The sequence below is a fragment of the Bos taurus genome, chromosome X, assembly GCF_002263795.3.
Source record: "Bos taurus isolate L1 Dominette 01449 registration number 42190680 breed Hereford chromosome X, ARS-UCD2.0, whole genome shotgun sequence".
NCBI classification, from domain to species: Eukaryota; Metazoa; Chordata; class Mammalia; order Artiodactyla; family Bovidae; genus Bos; species Bos taurus.
The window spans coordinates 50,796,661-50,817,944 of NC_037357.1; the positions used below are offsets into that span (position 1 = coordinate 50,796,661).

The following is a 21,284-nucleotide window of genomic DNA, read 5'->3' on the forward strand; positions in this document are numbered from 1 at the left end:
CTTTCATAGAAAGTTTAAACTACTTGATACAGGATAGTGGGGGAGGCAATCAAAAATCAGGGAGCAAGCAGCTTCTTAGAGTTGCATTTTAGGGTTTATAGGCTTGTAGCCATTAGAGAACTATGATGAAGCACAAAACATGGTCTTGAGACCAGCCACATCAGCATATTCTCAAACACCACCCCCAAACTACTGAATTTCAATCTTAAGAGTGGGCCCCAGTAACCAACGTTTTAACAAGCCCCATAAGATGATTCTGGCGCATACTAAAGTTTGAGAACCAATGATTTAAAACAAGCTTTAAATGCCCCCTTAAAAACCTTAAAGAGCTGATTCATCTCATTGTACAGCAGAAATCAACACAACTTGTAAAGCAATTATCCTCCAATTAAAAAAAATACCATAAAGAGTGTTCAGAGACTATTAACGAATTCATGGAGGACACTGAATTGTTTCTGTAACATAGGTCTACTTCTTCTTTTAAACATATAAAGGTGTCTCAGATCTTCTGAACTGACAGTTAAATGAAAGGAAGAGGATTATTTATTGGTCTTTACTTCTTTGGATTTTGGAGCATGCTGCCTTGAAAAAGTACAATGTCTCCAGAGTAGCTCAATAGTCCTGTGGATGTGATGAGGATAAACATAGAAACAAACACAAAGATGCTCCATCTCAGTATTAGTCTAAGGAAGACAAAGTAAAATAATAATGGGATACAACTTTCAACTAACAAACTGGCCAAGATCAAGGAGAAAAATGTGCTTCATTGAGGATGCTATGGGAATCCTATGAGGATTCATTCATATGAGGATGCTAAATTTTTAAAAATACACTCCTAGTGGAAACACAAAGTACCATAATCTTTCTGGCAATATAAATCAGAAGTCTCAAAAATGTGTGGACCTTTGACAAAGCAATTCCACTTCTAGGAATATATCTTAGAAATAAATAATGTGCAATGATGTATGCATAAAGATTTGAAGATATATTTATAATAATTAAAATTAAAACCAATTTAAATTCCACCAGCAGAGGACTGTATAAAAGAAATGGCTTGTAAGACAGAATGTAATAAAAATGAAGCTGTACAAGATTTTTCCAGTTTTTAAAAGGAAGATTTATTTAACAAGTTTCACTTAGTACAATACATCTAATGGAAATCACAATACAAGGAAAGATTTAAATCAAAGCCTCAGAATTTCATACAAACAACATGACCAAACTCCTAAAAGTATTGGTATTACATCTCAAAATTGTCCCAGAGCTTTTTTTAAAAAAAAATTAAAAGTGTACACTCACGTGCCTTACAGGATATTAAACCAAAAAGCTAGAATTAACAAACATGCCAAATGTTTTCACTTGAAATCGTAGACACAGCTCCTATATTTGAGTTTTTACAGAAAAGCATGTTTCTCAACATGCATCCAAAGTTTTCAATGTATCATGGTATAAGAGCAACATTTAACATAAGTGAAATTGCTTTAACCTAAATACGCTTACTGCTTAAGTACACTCCTATAACATAACTAACTTGAAGAAAGCTGAAAGTTGTTTTAACAGTTATGGTCAATACTGAACTTTGTTATTACATCCTAAGTGAATGTTTCAGTGTTCAAAATTACTGAGCTTGAAGTTTTAAAACAATCCTGACTTCCACTTTACAGTAAGCATGAATTACAAGCCTGTAATGCAAAACTGTTAAACTTAATTTTTGTTTCTTAAAAAAAAGAGAGAAAAAGAAACAAAGAAAGAGGGAGGGAGGGAGGGTAAGAGGGAGGGAAAGAGAAAGGAATGAAAGGAATGAAAGGAAAAAGAAAAGGAAGCTAGCTGACCAAGAGTGATCAGAATCAATGATAATTCCCACGTACCAATCATACTGGATATGCCTGACACCATTCCTATTCTAGTTAACTCCCATAAATGCACTGCTGTTATTTCTGTTGTTGTTTGGTACTCCTTCTCTGCCTAAGCGAGGTTTGATTGATAGTCACTGGAGTTTTCCTGCAGAACTTGGTCATATCCACTCATACTACTCTGACCACCATATCCACCTCCGTAACCACCACTCAGCTGCTGACTGGCAGGACCTCCGTAACTAGACTGGTTGGATATGCCCATGCCTCCCATCATTTGGCTACCATAAGCTCCACCACTTGCCCCGGCTGTAGAATTCAAAAAGAGTTCTACGTAGCTGTGATCATAGGCTCCCCCACTCGTGCCTGCGGTAGAATTCAAGAAGAGCTCCACGTATCTGTGTTGCATGTTAGCTTTGTCTTTTGCCATAGCTGCCACAGCATCTTCATGAGTAGCAAATTCAACATCTGCCTCACCAGTAACTCTGCCATCAGGTCCAATTTCAATGTGTACTCTCATGGGATTAAGAGGTGAGAAGAAATTGTAAATATCATTCTCAGTGGCTCTGTAAGGTAATCCCCTCATGTGTACACAGTGCCCTGTGGTGCTCTGAAAACTGGACCCACCATCTCCATATCTATGATCAGACATTCCTGAAAAACAGTAATTCAGGTCTCTTCCAAATCTATCAGATCCAAAGCCATATCCATCATTATAGCCACCATAGTCGTCATAGCCTCCATACCCTCCACCATAGGCACCCCTCCTCATCCTTTCAAAACCAGCCCCTCTGCCAATGCTATTATACCCTCTGCCAGCCCCTGGCCTGTCATAGGGACCTGGCCGCTGCATAGCCATGAGCTTTCGAGGGGGGTCATAATGGGTTCGGACTTCAGCTCGGCTACTCTTGAAGATTTCAATGTACCGGTGCCCTATTCTTTCCTTGTGTTTCTTTAAGGCCTTTTCAGCTATCTCCTGCGAAGCAAATTGCACAAAGGCCTCCCCTGTGCTCCGCCCCTGAAAGTCCACCGGCAGTGTCATCCCATTTGGCACAATTTCCAACCCTGAAAAGAACTGAACAATCTCTTCCTTGCTACAGCCAAATGGGAGTCCTCTAAGCCGGACGAAGCCATCATTGGCAGTATCAGGACTATTCGGACCTGTGTGCTTCAACACCCAATCCATTTCAACACTGTTGGACTTGAATACTTCAACATATCTGTGTCCCATGGTTTCTCTGTCCTTCTTCAGAGCCAATTTCACTTCATCTTCAGACTCAAGTTCGACAAATGCTTCACCACTTGGTCTGCCTTCTCTGGTGTAGATGAAACGAATACCTGATGTGCCATTTTGGATTTTACAATCGGAGAAGAAGCGCATCACTTCATCAGCTGAGCAGGACCAGGGCAGGCCCCTGACCTTCACCACGAACCCCTCCCTGCCTTCTGTGCTCAGCATCATGGTGGCTGTTGAATTCTTGCTGGCAGGTTCGGTTCAATGTAATTTTGGTATAGCTGAAAAAAAATTAAGACTACTGTCATGGAAAAATGTTCATAATATGGTTAAGAGAGAAAAAGCAAACTATTAATAGAAAATTACACTGATAGCTTTTTCTTAAGACACTTGTATAACAGAAAGACTTCACCAAATTTCTAACTCATTCATTCATTCAACAACTATTTGATACCTATTTTATGTGCTGGATACCATTAATGGTGGCTATTTCTGGGTGGTAAGATTATGGGAACTTTGTTTCAGGGAATGTTTTCTTTGGCTACTTCTGTATGTTCTAAGTTTTCCACATTCATCATATATAAACACAAAGTCAGGAAAGATATACAAAAGATGAAAAGATACACAAAATGAATGGCAACTAAATCAGTGAGAGACATCAAGACATAAAAGACAGCTACATCTGATTATATAAAAATGGAAAACTTCATTACATCAAAAGATTAAACATAAAAAACAAACAACAAACAAGATAACTACAACAAATACATTACTATCTTTAGTATATTGAAAAACTCATACAAATTAAAAAAAATCAAGTAAATATTAAGGCCAAAGAGATAAATGGAAAAAAGACACTACAGAGAATTTACATCTTCATTTTACGTTGTTCAGTTGCCAGATCCAGTACCAGGTTCTGGCATATAAGGATCAATAAGCCCAGAAATGACTCGTGGTCCTACAGAGGCACTGTACATCTGCACTGAAGACAAAATGGGCAAATAAACATTTCTCTACTATGACATAACTATGGACAGGGTGAAAGGGTGTTATAAAGCAGGGATTGACTGCTCAATTCTATCAGCGTACAATAGTTAAGTGAAAAGGACTAACCGGCTCAGGGATCCACAAATTCTAAAAATTATGATGGAGCATAAAATAGGAGGAGGCAAGGCAGGAGATATGGCTGGCAAGGTATTCATCCAGGAGGTCTTATCAGACAAAGGCTAGAGGCCTTTTAAGGGTTTTACATGGGGCACTGAGGGGAGGAGAGAGGCGGGCAGGGAGCTAAGGAGAGAGAAGTGAGGGGAGGAAGGAGAAGAAGGAAAGTGAGGGGAGGAGAGTCAAGTAGTCAGAACCTTTCAGAAAGATCACCATGGCAACAGTGTGACGCTCAAAGAGAGGGGGTGGGGGTGACACTACCAAGAGCAGCTAGAGCTCTGTTAGAGATATGTTAAGGTATTTATATAAGGCAATGGCACTTTTAAAAGGTGGGGGGAGGCAAGATACTTTTTAAAAGGGGGGAGAGGCAAGATAATGATCTATGCATTCAAAGCAGTGGACTCTGGGAGACTTGGTAACAGATTAAATGTATGGGAAATACAGATGTGAAGATACAGAAGAGTCTGGGAAATGTTCAATCCTCATCAATCACCAGAAATACAAGTTAAAACTACAATTAATTGCCATTTTTCATCCATCACCACAGTGAAAGTAAAATAGGAAGGATAAGTTGATACTAATATTCAGGGTTCCCAAACTAATATACTCCCAGAGCAGTGAAAGTTGATGCAGTATCTCTGGAAAGCAATTTGGATATATGTCATGCCTTTTGCTACATGTAACTTCTGGTTATATGCCCTAAGAAGATCTGAAATTCAGACAAAGGTTTATGGAGCTAAATATTTTTGAAAGATATTTTACTAAGAAAGATGAAATATTACCCACTTTAAAAATTGGAAATCGAATAACATAAGAAACTACTTATGCTATAATCTTAAGTGACCTAAGATCATAACTGTTTTATAACCACAACTGTGAGAAAGATATATGTTCACATATCCTTCGACCATGCTAGAATTCCTTCCAGGAACCTGGTCAACAGAAATACTCACAAATGTTCACTGTTGCATTGTTAGTGATGGCAGAAAATTAGAAACCTAATTATCCATTAATAGGGGAATGACAGTGAATTATACTTTAGCCTTAAAACAGAAAGCCATGTAGCTGTATTTTTTTAAAAATCTTCCCTGACCCTGGAAGATTTCCAAATTAAATTAAATGAAGGGATAATGTATAGTATGAACCTACTTATTTTAAAATATAAGCAGGAACATCTATATGTATGTAAATGCAGAGAAGTTCTGGAAGCACGTTAAGTTGTATTTTGAGAAAAGGAGCACTATAGGGTAGCAAGAATGTAGAGGAATTTCACTTTTTACCCTATATACTTCTAAATAGTTTAATTTTTAAAAATCATTGTAATTGGAATTCTTTTAAAAGTTAGGAAAGTACATGCATGGGGAATTTGTCACATGTTAATAGAGGCTACTCTGAGTAGTAAGTTTATGGTTTTTTCAACTTTTTTCAATTCTTTTGTGCATTCCTAATTTTCTATAGAGAGAAATTTTATTTCAGCAAAAAAAAAAAAAACAGAAAACAAATTAAAATGTTTACTTTTGTTATATTTCGTATAGCAAATTTGATAAAAATTTCTATTTTTGTATGTGTATGGCTTATCTGACATGGTCTGGGAACAGTGGGCCTCTTGGAAAGAAAGTACAAAGTGTACTAGTCCCTAATACTACACCAAAGATTCAAGTCAACATTCACTAACTCCCTAAGATGTGCCTGGAACAATGCATGTGCAGTGCTGTCTTCCTATAGATCATTTTCAGGTCTGAGTGACAGATTTACACACTGGTTTTTTGCTTGCCTTAACTCTTGGACGACCCATTCCATTTAATGTCCCTATAGCCCTCTAGGCCTTAACATCCCGTGTGGGGACACGGAGGTTCTGCTTCATCACTGTGTCTCCTGGGAAGGCCACGAGGACTCTGTTGCCTGAAGTAGGAACCCGGATTCCATTTGTGAGTTAAGAATTCGTGCATTTATGTGCGTGTTATATACAGACGTTTTACAGACCGAAATGCTGAGTAGTTATCTGCGAGTGATGAATTACGTGTATTTTTTTCAATTTATAGCATACCGTTATTTTTCCAAAGTCCAAAAATTGAACATGTAGCTTGTTAAAAGCCGGAAAAATAAACGTTATTTAAATATTTAATTCAGTAAAAACATTCATTGGGCGCCGCGGTCAGGCACGCAGTATTTGCCTAGATGTGACTCTACAGATCAAATTCGCTTGGTGCCTCTCCCTACAGACAATCAGGCACTGGAAACTGGGTGCCTGAATGGGTGGACTAGCATTCAGACCACTGGACTCAAGATCTGTTTTTCCTAATCCGGGGACGTGGTTTTCCAATGTTTTTCAGCTTACGGTTTCTCTTAAGGGTCCTTTGAGACCCGCCCAGACAGACAGATATACAAAAACACAGACAGTCACGAGCGTCCACCATTTCCCCACCAGGCGCAGCAAAGGCGGCTTCCCGGCACTGAGATGGGGGAAGGGGGAGCGGGGGAGGGGAAAGCAGGAACGAAAAAGGCGGAGGCGGCCCGCGGACCCCGCTTTGGTCTGCATCATCACCACCCCCGGGTCCCCGGTTCCCACCCACACACCAACCTCTAACGATACCGGATAATTTTCCTCTTTCTTCCCTCAAACGGCTTATAGCGAGACGGTAGACGACGACCAGAACTACTTCTGCTCACGTAAGCGATAGGTCACGTGAGGATCTACGTCATGTGAGATCTCGATCACGTGAGCACCGCTAGGCTCTAACCCCGGATCATTAAAGTGCGGCACTTCCTTCTGGTATAAAAATAGGGCGGGTCGACATTCAGAAAGAGAGAGAGTGGTTGGTGGCGGTGCGTCTTCTGTGACTGGTCATTGGTCAGCCTCCGGGGATAACCATCCCAGTTGCTGGAGAAACAGTCACGTCACGGCTTAATTACTCACCAGTGATTGGTGATGGGGACCAAAGCGGGTTCTGCGGACCGTCTCCGCCTTTTTACCCCCGTAGGTTAAATTTAAAACCCCAGGTGACTCTTGGAAATCTGTGCTGTATGATGACAGCGACGATGAAACCGGTGAGCAGAGTCCTGCGGCTGGGCTGCGTGCTGGCCTTTTGCTTCCAGGTCCTGGTTCCCTACGGGCTCCCTAGGGCTTGGGGCCTGGACAACGGCTTGGCGATGACCCCTACCATGGGCTGGCTGCACTGGGAGCGCTTCATGTGCAACGTGAACTGCCAAGAAGAGCCGGATTCCTGTATCAGGTATCAGAGATATTGGGTACCTTCTTCTCTTCGCCTTTCCGTATATTTGTCTGGATGTGTTTGGAAGGATGGAGGGTCTCAGCGAGAAAATTTTGAGCCGGAGGGAGAGCTCCCCTATCACTGCTGCTTTTTTATCCCCAGCAAACTGCCCTGGATGGGGACTAGCCCTGAATTTTCTCTGTGACCGCTGGATGGGGACTAGCTCTAGATTTTCTCCATGGGACCCCTTGGGGTAGGAGTCTGGCCAGCGACTTCTGCTTCTCCACTTCTTTCTGCCTGTTCACCCACCTAAGGTCTTTCTTCATTTAGCATCCAGTTCGTTCAGACCCTTATTGAAAGCTACTGCTCTGTCTTTGGAGAAGGCAGTGGCACCCCACTCCAGTACTCTTGCCCGGAAAATCCCATGGACGGAGAAGCCTGGTAGGCCGCAGTCCATGGGGTCGCTAAGAGTCGGACAGGACTGAGCGACTTCACTTTCACTTTTCACTTGCATGCATTGCAGAAGGAAATGGCAACCCACTCCAGTGTTCTTGCCTGGAGAATCCCAGGGACAGGGGAGCCCGGTGGGCTGCCGTCTATGGGGTCGCACAGAGTCAGACACGACTGAAGTGACTTAGCAGCAGCAGCTCTGTCTCTGCTGGGACTAGTACTGAGAACAGCTGTGGTGAGTAGGAGAGACAGGACTAAGACGCGTGTCATTTCTTCTCCTTTTGGAGTCACGGGTTCCTTGGCTCTAATTTGAGGGAATTTAGAGAGACCATAGTGTCTCCTAGATCTCCCCACCCCATAGCCCTTGGGTATGGCCTCTGGTTGGAAGGTTATTCGGAGGATCTTTAGTGGATAAGACAAGTATTGATCCTATCAGACCCACACATCCTTTGTCTGCAGATTGGGAAAGCAACTCTTACCTCAGGGAACCAACTCTGGTGCTCTGCAAAACAGTTCTTATCTCACACAGGTTGACTTTCAACTAGATAACCCATCTGAAGGGTTATTGCACAGTGCAATACCAAACCCCCTCAATTAGGCATATGGAAGGAATGTTCTTATCCTATGCTCATGCTCAGCCCACGCATCTGACTCTTTGGTAGACTGAAGCCTGCCAGGCTCCTCTGCCCATGGAATTTTCCATGCAAGAATACTGGAGTGGGGTGCCCTTTCCTCCTCCAGGGGATCTTTCTGACCCAGGGATGTAACCTGCGTCTGTTGCGTCTCCTAATTGGCAGGCGGATTCTTTACCACGGCTTCCTAGGTGGCACTAGTGATAAAGAACAGAGACACGGGTTCAATCCCTGGGTCAGGAAGATCCCCTGGAGGAGGAAAGGGCAACCCACTCCAGTATTCTTGCCTGGAGAATCGCATGGACAGAGGAGCTTGTCGGGCTACAGTCCATAGGGTCACGAAGAGTCGGACACGACTGAGTGAGGGCACAGGCAAGGAATGTTCTTAGCCTGGAATCTATGGGGAAATTAATGCAAATCTGCAAATGTGAGTATATGTGTTTTTCTGGAGAGAGGATCTTGAGCTTTGTTCAGATTCTCAAATAGATCTCCATCTAGAAAAGGTTAAGAATCACTGATAGATATTGTTTAAAAACATAATAAAGACACCCTTGGTGCAGAGCCCCCTCTATAAGTAGCGATTATGGTACATCCCAGTGGCCATAAGTTATTCCTTTGAATGTCTTTACAGATGTTGGTCAAACATGACAAAGTTAATTGGCTTTCTAAGTTTCAGACTAAATCCATCATGACCCTGGAGTAAATTATGGCCATCCCATATTTCTTTCTGTCTTTTCCTTTTTTTCCTGAGTGGTGGTTGTCTTATTTTTGTATCTGATTAAGAAATTAATGCACGATTATGGCAAAAAATGTGGATAGTAAAGAAGAGTATAAAGAAAATAGATTCCCCTCATCTCACCACCCAGAAATAATCATGGTTAAAGTGTTAATATGCGACCTTTCCTTTTTTTTTCTATGTAAATAAAAACACAAATTTCTTTTTAAAGTGTTTTTCAATAAAAATGAGATCACATTTATGTCTCGAGCAGTTAACAAGACTCTGAAGTCTGTCTGCCTGGGTTCAAATTCTAGCTTATTATTACTTTGCCAGGTGATCTTGGGCAAACTGATGATCCCTTTGTAAATTGAAGAGTGAGTGCTTGGCACAGAATGGGAGTTTCATAAGTGCAGATTGTATGTATTAGCCATGCTTTATTTAAACAATCTCCTGTTCATGACTACTCATCTTCAATTTTTCATTATTATGAACAAAGCGTACTAATAACCACCCTTGTACATCATCTGATTTTTTTTCCTTAGAAGTCTAAATCCTGGGTCCAAGGGTATGCTCATTTTGTTTCATATCAAACTGTCCTCCCCCAAAGTTTTACAAATGCACCTTCCCAACAACCATGTGGGCTTCTGTGGTGGCTCAGAAGGTAAACAATCTGCCTGCAATGCAGAAGACCTGGGTTTCAGTCCCTGGGTTGGGAAGATCCCTCGGGGAAGGGAATGACTACCCACTCCAGTATTCTTGCCTGGAGAATTCCATGGACAGAGAAACCTGGTGGGCTACAGTCCATGGGGTTACAAAGAGGTAGGACTGAGTGACTCACACTTGTGTATGAGTTCCTGTTTTCCCCCACAGTCTGGCCAACACTGCATTTTTGTTATTCTTCTGAAATTTGCCAATCTGGTAGGTGTTTTTATTTTCATTTATTTGATTACTGATAAAGTTGAACATCTTTTAATAAGTTAAATTGGCTGTTTGTTTGCATGATTTCTTTTCTGTGCTGCTTGTTTGTTCCAAATTTTTCAATTGGAGTGTTTGGGGTTATTTCGTTTACTTTTTGGTTTTTATTTGTTTGGGGTCTACCATAAGTTGTGAATTCAGTGGTTCTTTTTTTGGACAATTTCGCACAGCTTGTGGGATCTTAGTTCCCCAACCAGAGATCCAACCTAGGCCCTTGGCAGTGAAAGCTCAGAGCCCTAACGACTGGACCACTAAGGAATTCCCAAAACAGTGGTTCTTGCTATATGTTAGTTTTGATATTTATGTATCAAACACTAGGTTCTTCCTTTATGGTTTCTGGCTCTGGTATCATGCAAAGAAAGTTCTTTCCTATCTGAATATAAAATGGAATACAAAATTTATATTTTCTACTAGCATTTTTTATGGGTTTTTTAAGTATTTAAATCTTTAATCCAGCTGGACTTTGTTCACCTATAAGCAATATTATATTTAATATGTACTAAATTTTATGATATCAAATGGCTTGAAGGATCTCTTTTTTTGAACTTCCTCTTTGATTCTATTTATCTGTGTATTCTAATGCTAATAGTACAGCACCAGCTTCATTTATCTTTGGTAGACTATTCATGTATATAACTTTTGAGGTGACATTTTTGAGTCATGTTGCAAACTTCCTTAAAAAAGTCCTTTGGGGATTAGTTAAAGGTTTTAGTAAATGTCTAGAAGTGTACAGGGAGAGTTTGCTTTTTTTTAATACTGAGTTTTCCTATTCAAGAACAAAATAATGTATCTCCATTTATTCTCATAAATTGGAACATCATCAGTCAGTCAGTTCAGTCGCTCAGTTGCGTCCGACTCTTTGTGACCCCATGGACTCCAGCACGCTAGGCCTCCCTGTCCATCACCGACTCCCGAAGTTTACTCAAATTCATGTCCATTGACTGGGTGATGCCATCCAACCATCTCATCCTCTGTCGTCCCCTTCTCCTCCCGCCTTCAATCTTTCTCAGCATCAGGGTCATGCATCGTGCATTGACTCGTTTCATATATTATATTATACATATTTCAAATTCTTGAAGAGATCTCTAGTCTTTTCCATTCTATTGTTTTCCTCTATTTCTTTGCATTGATCACTGAGGAAGGCTTTCTTATCTCTCCTTGCTGTTCTTTGGAACTCTGCATTCAAATGGGTATATCTTTCCTTTTCTCCTTTGCCTTTTGCTTCTCTTCTTAGCTATTTGTAAACATCATAGTTTATTCAAATGAGCCCTGCACTTAGTTTTAAAATTACTTCTGGGTATTTTAGGTTTTGTCTGTTGGTTTTTTGGTTGCTCTTGTGAATGGTGTCTTTTTCTCTGAATAGGTTATTGTTGATATCTGAAGAAGCTACTGATTATGTTAACTTTGTAGTTTTACTTTACTGAACTGTCTTCTTAGTTCTAATAGCCTTTTCAGTTTCATGTATTTCTCATTCCTCTTTTAACTGTTTGGGGTTCTTAGGCGTAGAAGGGGAAGGAGTGAGAAGAAAAAGGGCCAGTCCATTTTACCCTCATTGGTTGTAATTACTACCAAATTATAACCGGTTGAAAAATAAATTGCAAAACCTTGAGATGCCTAATAAATCAGAGTACCCAAGCATTTGTCTAATGAATTGTAATGATTCTTGGAATTTGTCTTTCAGCGAGAAGCTCTTCCTGCAGATAGCTGAGATCATGGCCTCAGATGGCTGGAAGGATGTAGGTTATGAGTACATCTGCATTGATGACTGTTGGATGGCTCCGGAAAGAGATTCAAAAGGCAGACTTCAGGCAGACCCTAAACGCTTTCCTGGTGGGATCCACCGCCTGGCTGATTATGTGAGTGTATGGGTAATTCTCTTTTTCATTCAGGTGACTATAAGCATTTCTATACATAATCTTGCTCAAAACACTTGGAAAGTAAAATAGCTGTTACTATCCAAATTGTAAGGCTTATTTGGTGGGATTTTCATCCCATCAGCAGATCTGTGTTTCACAACAGTTCTTGAGGCCCATCTTGGAGAAGTTCTCTTTTTGCTGAAACTACTGAATTCTCTAGGAGAAAAAAGGAACTTGGTTCTTGACATGCATGCATATATTTCCATATAAATTTTGAGCAGTTATCACAATTGTACTATAGATTACAACTTTAGAAGATAGAAGGAATATGTTCTAGAGATTGTTAAGGAGTAATGGAGCCGAACACTAGTTTAAGGCAGTGAAGACAGATACTGAGTACAATTCAGTACTGTTGTAATAGGGGAAAGAGCCAAGTTCAATCCAAAATACACCAAAGATGAGTGGGGTTTTAAATAGCCAGATTGTGGGGGTCAGTGGATGAACAATTACTAAGAGGAGATATCAGGAGGAGGGGAAGCAAGCCAAGGACTTAGACATTAAGGGTGGGGCATAAGGAATTTGATCAGATATTAAAAGGTGGAGAGGGGAGGGTGAGTTTGCAGGATTCTTACTAAAACTAGACAGGGTAAGCTAAGGTAGAGGCCTGCTTGAGAGGGGGTTTAGAGGTGCCTAAGGTTCAGTCAAGGAAAGAGTCTTTGTCCAGATAAATCTATCATTGCCCTGAAAATGTAACTTTTAAGATCCCGTCAAACGAAGATCAGAGCAACTGACAGCTTTCATATCAGTTCTATGCTATTGTTACAGGTATAGTTTGAACTCAGCAGAACTGGGGTCTTTGCTCTTTATCTCCTGACAAACTAATCTGAATAATTTTATGGGCTGGGGGGCAGGGGAAAGCCCCCCGGTATCTACCTGGTGAAGGTCTCTGCCTCCAGCCTGAAGTGGTTCTCTCTATTTCATGATTGCCCTTCTAGCGAGGTGACTCTTTTCTCTCATTTCAGGTTCATAGCAAAGGACTGAAGCTAGGGATTTATGCAGATGTTGGAAATAAAACCTGCGCAGGCTTCCCTGGGAGTTTTGGATACTATGACATTGATGCCCAGACCTTCGCTGACTGGGGAGTAGATCTGCTAAAATTTGATGGTTGTTACTGTGACAGTATACAACATTTGGCAGAGGGTATGTTTCATCCACAAGATTTAGCCAAGAGCAAAAAGCAGAACTTTGAGGACAAGGTAGCTAAGCATCCAAAGAACTACTCCTCACTTTGGAAATATCCAGTCACAACACTGGAAATAATGATTCTCTGTGTGCCAGAGTTCCTGCCTCTTCTTTCAGCTTGTCCATACATTTATTCATTGATGCATGTAAAAGCCACATGTGCCCAACCACAGCTAATGCCGTGAACTTTTCATGTAAGAGAGCTCTGAGTTGACTCCAGATAATTCTTAACTCTCTGTCCATCACTGGGAAAAGAATCCCAGATGTCAAACAGTCACAGAGAGAAGAACATCTCCCTTCCTGCCCTTCTTCAATATAGCCACCATCCTGCACTCTCTCCTCAGAACAATCCCAGCAGTCTGGCTGGCACTACACACAGTGTAAGCACAGAACAGTCACCTCTCTGTGCTGCTGGTTTAAAATAGAAACGTGGCCCTTCCAGGCAGCTTCTATTAAAAATATACAGTCCCAGCTGGAAATCCCTTTCTTTATTTTACACATTGTTTTCTCATACAGGTTATAAGCAAATGTCCTTGGCCCTGAACAGGACTGGCAGAAGCATTGTGTATTCCTGTGAGTGGCCCCTTTATGTGTGGCCCATCTTTAAGGTGAGATAGTGAGCCCAGAATCCAGTAGAGCCTTGCTGATAGATTTTCAGAACTCAAGAGCAAAGGAGACGAAGGTCCCTGTCAAAGTCCAGCCTTACTTAACAGTCTCATCCTGCCATTTCTCCCAGGATCCATCCACTTCTCACCATCCCCACTGCTGTAACTGGAGACTAAGTCACCATCAACTGAGAAGCCAGTCATCTTTGATTGTTCATTTTTGTCTCATGGTTCACAACCTATCTGCAGCAATCCTTTTAGTACTGCCTACAAAATATATCCTGAATCAGCCCACTTCATTATCATGTTAACCTATTCAATTTCCTTCTATGAGCTTAACATTCTATGGAATTATTTGTTGATTTACCTATTGTCTGTCTCCTCCATTAAAATGTAAGCTTCAGGAGGGCAGGGACCTTTTCTGACTTTATCAGTGTATCCCTACCTTATGGTAAGTGTTGAGTAATTACTTATAGAATGAATCCGTTACCTCCTTCTAATCTCTGCAAAATTCTCTAACCTCTTTCTAAACATCTTAAACCTCAGATAGCCCACCTGCCTATCTACAAACTTTTATTTCTAATTAAACATAACAAATTATATGCCTGGGATTCAAATTGCCTTATCATCTGCTGGCTGAGTCCTGTGTAATTTGGAACTTTTACTTATTAAGATTATTTTAGTTATTTTTTAATTGAAGGATAGTTGATTTATAGTATCATATTAGGAAATCACTGTATTTGCTTCTGATTATAAAAGTAATACATGTGCATTTTGGAAAAATTTGACCGTGAAGTATAGAAAAAATTAAAATCCTCCATAATCCCAATACAGTAGTCCCCCCCATCCCACAGTTTTGCTTTCCACGGCTTTGGTTACCAAAGGTCAACCACAGTCCAAAGTATTAAATGCAAAATTCCAGAAATAAACAATAAGTTTTAAATTGTACGCATTCTGAGTATTGTGATAAAGTCTTACGCCATCTCACTCTATCCCACCTGGAACATGAATCATCCTTTTTGTCCAGCATATGCATGCTGTATACGCTACCCACCCACTGGTATCTGTATAGGAAAAAAAGGTAGTACATATAATAGAGTTTAGTATTATCTGTGGTTTCAGGCATCCACTCGGAGTCTTAGAATGCATCCCCCGCACGTAAGGGGGGACTGCTGCACCTAGTTACTGTTTGCTAAATTTCCAGCAAAAACACTGTTAGAACCATTGTAAGTTATATAGCCTACTTCTGAAGCAAACGTCTTATAATGAAACTCCATTATATTAATGATAAGGATTTAGCTGTCCTCACAGAGACCTTTAATCTGTAAACTAAGGAGGCTACAAGTGCCTTTTAAAAACATGATTGTTTTCCTATCACAAGAATGTTAGTAGAAAGTAAACAGAAGAGTTCTCTCTGTTTTCACAGCCCAATTACACAGAAATCCGAGAGTACTGCAATCACTGGAGAAATTTTGCTGACATTTATGATTCTTGGGAAAGTATAAGGAAAACCTTGGACTGGACATCTTCTAACCAGAAGATAATTGTTCCTGTTGCAGGACCAGGAGGTTGGAATGACCCAGATATGGTAAGAACCTGAGCCCTCTGGTTCAAGCTCCTGAAGTGGACCTGTTTCCTTCCTACTTGACACCCAGGATAAATCAGAAGGGAGAAGTTCCTGGGAGGAGGCTTTATGTGAGAGTAATCAGAGCAGGATGCCCTGGAAGGTGACTTGTCTCTATGCTGCTGCTAAGTCGCTTCAGTCGTGCCCGACTCTGTGCAACCTCATAGACGGCAGCCCACCAGGCTCCCCCATCCCTGGGATTCTCCAGGCAAGAACACTGGAGTGGGTTGCCATTTCCTTCTCCAATGCATGAAAGTGAAAAGTGAAAGTGAAGTCGCTCAGTCGTGTCCGACTCTTAGTGACCCCATGGACTGCAGCCCACCAGGCTCCTCCGTCCATGGAATTTTCCAAGCAAGAGTACTGGAGTGGGGTGCCATTGCCTTCTCTGTGTCTAGGTAACTTTAAGAATGTTTTATCTCGCTTGAATTCTTACTTCATTCTTTGTCCCAGTTGGTGATTGGCAACTTTGGCCTCAGCCGGGATCAGCAAATAACTCAGATGGCCCTCTGGGCTATCATGGCGGCTCCGTTACTCATGTCCAATGATCTCCGACACATCAGCCCTGAAGCCAAAGCCCTTCTTCAGGATAAGGATGTAATTGCCATCAACCAGGACCGCTTAGGCAAACAGGGTTACTGGCTTAGAAAGGTATAGTAAATAATGTTCTATGGGAAAAAGTAGGAATTGGCCAGGAACATCTTCTCTTGCTTTATCGTTTACAATTCATCCAAATGTTTATTTGGGGTGTGTATTTTAAGATGGTTTAATAGTCAAGTACCAAGTTTGTCTTGGACTGAAATGTGTTACTTTATGGAGGATATGCACTGATCTTTTAAGAAGGCATTTTTTAATGTTGATATCATAATCAGTAATGAGGCTCCTTTGTGCTACTTTTCTCTAGAAGTGCTCGATAATTCTAAGACATAATGCCACAAATAATATGGCAGCTTATTGCTAGTTACCAAACTATCACAACTCTTTTCCTTGCTTGCTTTTCAGGAGGACAACTTTGAGATGTGGGAACGCCCTCTCTTGAACTTAGCATGGGCTGTGGCTATAGTAAACCTGCAAGAGATTGGTGGACCTCGTTCTTACACCATCTCTGTTACTTCCTTGGGTCGAGGACTGGCCTGCAATCCCAACTGCCTGATCACAGAACTCCTGCCTGAGAAGAGGAAGCTTGGGATTTATGAATGGACTTCAACTTTAAAAACTCAAATAAATCCCACAGGCACGGTTTTGCTTAGGCTAGAAACAACAAGCTCAGCTCAGTTCAGTCACTCAGTTGTGTCTGACTTTTTGTGACCCCATGGACTGCAGCATGCCAGGCTTCCCTGTCCATCACCAACTCCAGGAGCTTACTCAAACTCATGTCCATTGAGTGGGTGATACCATCCAACCATCTCATCCTCTGTCGTCCTTCTCCTCTCGCCTTCAATCTTTCCCAGCATCAGGGTCTTTTCCAATGAGTCAGCTCTTTGCATCAGGTGGCCAACGTATAGGAGCTTCAGCATTAGTCTTTCCAATGAATATTCAGGACTGATTTCCTTTAGTATGGACTGGTTGGATCTCCTTGCAGTCCAAGGGACTCTCAAGAGTCTTCTCCAACCCCACAGTTCAAAGGCATCAATTCTTCAGCACTCAGCTTTCTTTATAGTCCAACACTCACATCCATACATGACTACTGGAAAAACCATAGCTTTGACTAGACTTCGTTGGCAAAGTAATGTCTCTGCTTTTTAATATGGTGTCTAGGTTGGTCATAGCTTTTCTTCCAGAGCAAGCATCTTTTAATTTCATGGCTGCAGTCACCATCTGCAGTGATTTTGGAGCCCCCCAAAATAAAAGCCTGTCACTGTTTCCATTGTTTCCCCATCTATTTGCCATGAGGTGATGGGACCAGATGCCATCTTAGTTTTCTGAATGTTGAGTTTTAAGCCAACTTTTTCACTCCTCTTTCACTTTCATCCAGGGGCTCTTCAGGTTTTCTTTGCTTTCTGCCATAAGGGTAGTGTCATTTGCATATCTGAGGTTATTGATATTTCTCCCAGCAATCTTGATTCCAGTTTATGCTTCATCCAGCCCAGCATTTCACATGATGTACTCTGCATATAAGTTAAATAAGCAGGGTGACAACATACAGCCTTGACGTACTCCTTTCCCAATTTGGGACCAGTCTGTTGTTCCATGTCTAGTTCTAACTGTTGCTTCTTGACCTGCATACAGATTTCTCAGGAGGCAGATCAGATGGTCTGGTATTCCCATCTCTTTTAGAATTTTCCACAGTTTATTGTGATCCACACAGTCAAAGGCTTTGGTATAGTCAATAAAACAGAAGTAGATGTTTTTTTGGAACTCCCTTGCTTTTCTGATGATCCAGCAGATGTTGGCAATTTGATCTCTGGTTGCTCTGGCTTTTCTAAATCCAGCTTGAACACCTGGAAGTTCATGGTTCACATACTGTTGAAGCCTGGCTTGGAGGATTTTGAGCATTATTTTGCTTGTGTGTGAGATGAGTGCAACTGTGCTGTAGTTTGAACATTCTTTGGCATTGGCTTTCTTTGGGATTGGAATGAAAACGGACCTTTTCCAGTCCTGTGGCCACTGCTGAGTTTTCCAAATTTGCTGGCATATTGAGTGCTGCACTTTCACAGCATCATCTTTTAGGATTTGAAATAGCTCATCTGGAATTCCATCACCTCGACTAGCTTTATTCGTAGTGTTGCTTCCTAAGGCCCTGTTGACTTCTCATTCCAGGATGTCTGGCTCTAGGTGAGTGATTACATCGTCATGATTATCTGGGTCATGAAGATCTTTTTTGTACAGTTCTTCTGTGTATTCTTGCCACCTCTTCTTAGTATATTCTGCTTCTGTTAGGTACATACCATTTCTGTCCTTTATTGTGCCCATCTTTACATGAAATGTTCCCTTTGTATCTCTAATTTTCTTGAAGAGATCTCTAGTCTTTCCCATTCTGTTGTTTTCCTCTATTTCTTTGCATTGATCGCTGAGGAAGGCTTTCTCTCTCCTTGCTATTCTTTGGAATTCTGCATTCAAATGGGTATATCTTTCCTTTTCTCCTTTGCCTTTAGCTTCTTTTCTTTTCTCAGATATTTGTAAGTCCTCCTCAGACAACCATTTTGCCTTTTTGCATTTCTTTTTCTTGGAGATGGTCTTGATCACTGCCTTCTGTACAATGTCACAAACCTCCATCCATAGTTCTTCTGGCACTCTATCAGGTATAATCCCTTGAATCTATTTGTCACTTCCACTGTATAATTGTAAAAAATTTTATTTAGGTCATACCTGAATGGTCTAGTGGTTTTCCTTACTTTCTTCAACTTAAGTCTAAATTTGTCAATAAGGTGTTCATCTGAGCCAGTCAGCTCCCGTCTTGTTTTTGCTGACTGTATAGAGCCTCTCCATCTTTGGCTGTAAAGAATATAATCAATCTGATTTCTGTACTGACCATCTGGTTATGTCCATGTGTAGTCTTCTCTTGTGTTGTTGGAAGAGGGTGTTTGTTATGACCAGTGTGTTCTCTTGGCAAAACTGTTAGCCTTTGCCCTGCTTCATTCTGTAAGGCCAAATTTGCCTGTTACTCCAGGCATCTTTTGACTTCCTGCTTTTGCATTCCAGTCCCATATAATGAAAGGGACATCTTTTGGGCGTGTTAATTCTAGAAGGTCTTGTAGGTCTTCGTAGAACCATTCAACTTCAGCCTCTTCAGCATTGTTGGTTGGGGCATAGACTTGGATTATTACTGTGATATTGAATGGTTTGCCTTGGAAATGAACAGAGGTCATTCTGTCATTTTTGAGATTGCAAGCTAGACTGCATTAAAAAGCTTCCTTTACAAGTGACTACCCTGCTTTTGTCCATCTTCAGCTGTTTTTATTTCCTTGAGTAAGATTTTCCACATTTGAGCCATCTGAAAACATTTTGGGGAGAAGCCTTCGAACCAGATATGAATAGCTGAGAAAGAATAGCTTAGTAATATTAATAAGTAAAATAATAATTAACAGACATACATCATTTCGTTGCATTTAACAAATACTGTGGGGGTTTGGGGTTTTTTTCACAAATTTAAAGTTTGTGGCAACCCTGCGTCTGTCACAAGTCTGTCGACCCTATTTTTCCAACAGCATTTACTCACTTCATGTCTCTGTGTCACATTTTGGTAATTCCCGCAATATTTCAACCTTTTTCACTATTATTGTATTTATCATGGTGATTGTGATTTACTATGGCAAAAAATATTGACTCACTTAAGATTTAGATGCTAGTTAGCAATAAAGTTTTTTTTTTTTTTTTAATTTTATATCCCGCGGCTCCATCCGGCCCTAGCCCCGGCCAGCGGCGGGCCCGCGGGAGACACCCATGCTGGGCCGGCGGCCGGGGCTCAGCACGCCGGCTCCTCCGCAATAAAGTATTTTTAATGCATCTGTTGTTTTAAACATAATGCTATTGCTAATATTTAATAGATTACAGTATAAATGTTGAGTTCTATGTGCACTGGAAAACCAAAAAACTGGTGACTACCTTTTTATCTGTTGCCTGTATTGGAACTACAGACCAGGCACTATTCTAGATGCACAAGGTGTACTGACCTCACAACAACCCTGATGCAGGTACTTAATCACTGTAAATTACAGCCAGGAATTTAAACCAAGGCTGGTGGCTCAACTGGTGACGAATCCACCTACAATGCGGGGAGACCCCAGTTCAATTCCTGGGTCGGAAGATCCCCTGGAGAAGGGATAGGCTGCCCACTCCAGCATTCTTGGACTTCCCAGGTGGCTCAGCTGGTAAAGAATCCACCTGCAGTGCAGGAGACCTGGGTTCGATCCCTGGGCTGGGAAGATCTCCTGGAGAAGGGAACAGCTATCCACTCCAGTATTCTGGCCTGGAGAATCCCATGGACTGTATAGTCCACAGAGTGCCAAAACGTTGGACACAACTGAGCGACTTTCACTTTTTAACCCTTACATCGCTACTTACTTGGATGGCACTAATTCTTAGCCTAAAGGCCAGTACTTTGGCCACCTGATGCAAAGAAAGAGCCAACTCATTGGAAAATACCCTGATGCTGGGAAAGACTGAAGGCAGGACAAGGGGGCGACAGAGGATGAGATGGTAGGATGGCATCACCAACTCAATGGACATGAGTTTGAGCAAACTCTGGGAATAGTGAAGGGCAGGGAAACCTGGCATGCTGCAGTCCATGGGGTCGCAGGGTCAGACACAACTGAGTGATTGAAATGAACTGAAAGAGAATATACTTTCTCAGTTGAAGGGAAAAAAAAAACCTAGCAGGAATACCCTTCATAATGGATGATTTAGAGGCAACCCATGCATGTGTACTCATTTGCTTCAGTTGTGTACTACTCTTTGCAACCCTGTGGACTATACCCCACCAGGCTCCTCTGTCCTTGGGATTCTCCAGGCAAGAATACTGGAATGGGTTGCTATGCCCTCCTCCAGGGGATACTCCCATCCCAAGGATCGAACCAGTGTCTAGTACGTCTCCTGAAAAGGTGGGTTCTTTACCACTCACTATGCCACGTGGGAGGCAATCCAACAGACCACATTACTGAATTTTTATGGGAGAATCTTGTCAGGAAACACCCCTACACACACACTTAACTTTCTAAATCTAGAAACAGTTGTTTTTATAATCTAGGTCCAACAAATGCAAATGGCTTTCTTTCACCAACAACAG

General features: G+C 41.4%; 2 protein-coding genes across 3 annotated transcripts; one reads left to right on the plus strand and one right to left on the minus strand.

Annotated features, from left to right (window-relative positions):
* Nucleotides 1–1,093: 1,093 nt before the first annotated feature.
* Nucleotides 1,094–6,936, minus strand: HNRNPH2 (heterogeneous nuclear ribonucleoprotein H2). Of its 2 annotated transcripts, none has more exons than XM_005227792.5 (2): nucleotides 6,842–6,936; nucleotides 1,094–3,368 (listed from the first exon to the last, which is right to left on the minus strand). In XM_005227792.5, exon 2 carries the CDS (start codon nucleotides 3,313–3,315, stop codon nucleotides 1,966–1,968), a length of 1,350 nt encoding a protein of 449 aa, XP_005227849.1. In that variant the 5' UTR covers nucleotides 3,316–3,368; nucleotides 6,842–6,936; the 3' UTR covers nucleotides 1,094–1,965.
* A 249-nt stretch (nucleotides 6,937–7,185) lies between these two features.
* On the plus strand, nucleotides 7,186–17,402 carry GLA (galactosidase alpha). Its single transcript, NM_001192736.1, has 7 exons — nucleotides 7,186–7,481; nucleotides 11,917–12,091; nucleotides 13,114–13,291; nucleotides 13,850–13,941; nucleotides 15,365–15,526; nucleotides 16,013–16,210; nucleotides 16,562–17,402. The coding sequence occupies exons 1-7, from the start codon at nucleotides 7,273–7,275 to the stop codon at nucleotides 16,865–16,867; spliced, it is 1,320 nt and encodes a 439-aa protein (NP_001179665.1). The 5' UTR covers nucleotides 7,186–7,272; the 3' UTR covers nucleotides 16,868–17,402.
* Nucleotides 17,403–21,284: the final 3,882 nt, after the last annotated feature.

Coding starts and splice junctions, on each gene's coding strand:
- HNRNPH2 (XM_005227792.5), bottom strand. CDS start 3,315: ATGATGCTGAGCACAGAAGGCAGGGAGGGGTTCGTGGTGAAGGTCAGG.
- GLA (NM_001192736.1), top strand. CDS start 7,273: ATGATGACAGCGACGATGAAACCGGTGAGCAGAGTCCTGCGGCTGGGC. Junction 7,482..11,916: donor GAGCCGGATTCCTGTATCAG/GTATCAGAGATA, acceptor TTTGTCTTTCAG/CGAGAAGCTCTTCCTGCAGA. Junction 15,527..16,012: donor GTTGGAATGACCCAGATATG/GTAAGAACCTGA, acceptor TCTTTGTCCCAG/TTGGTGATTGGCAACTTTGG.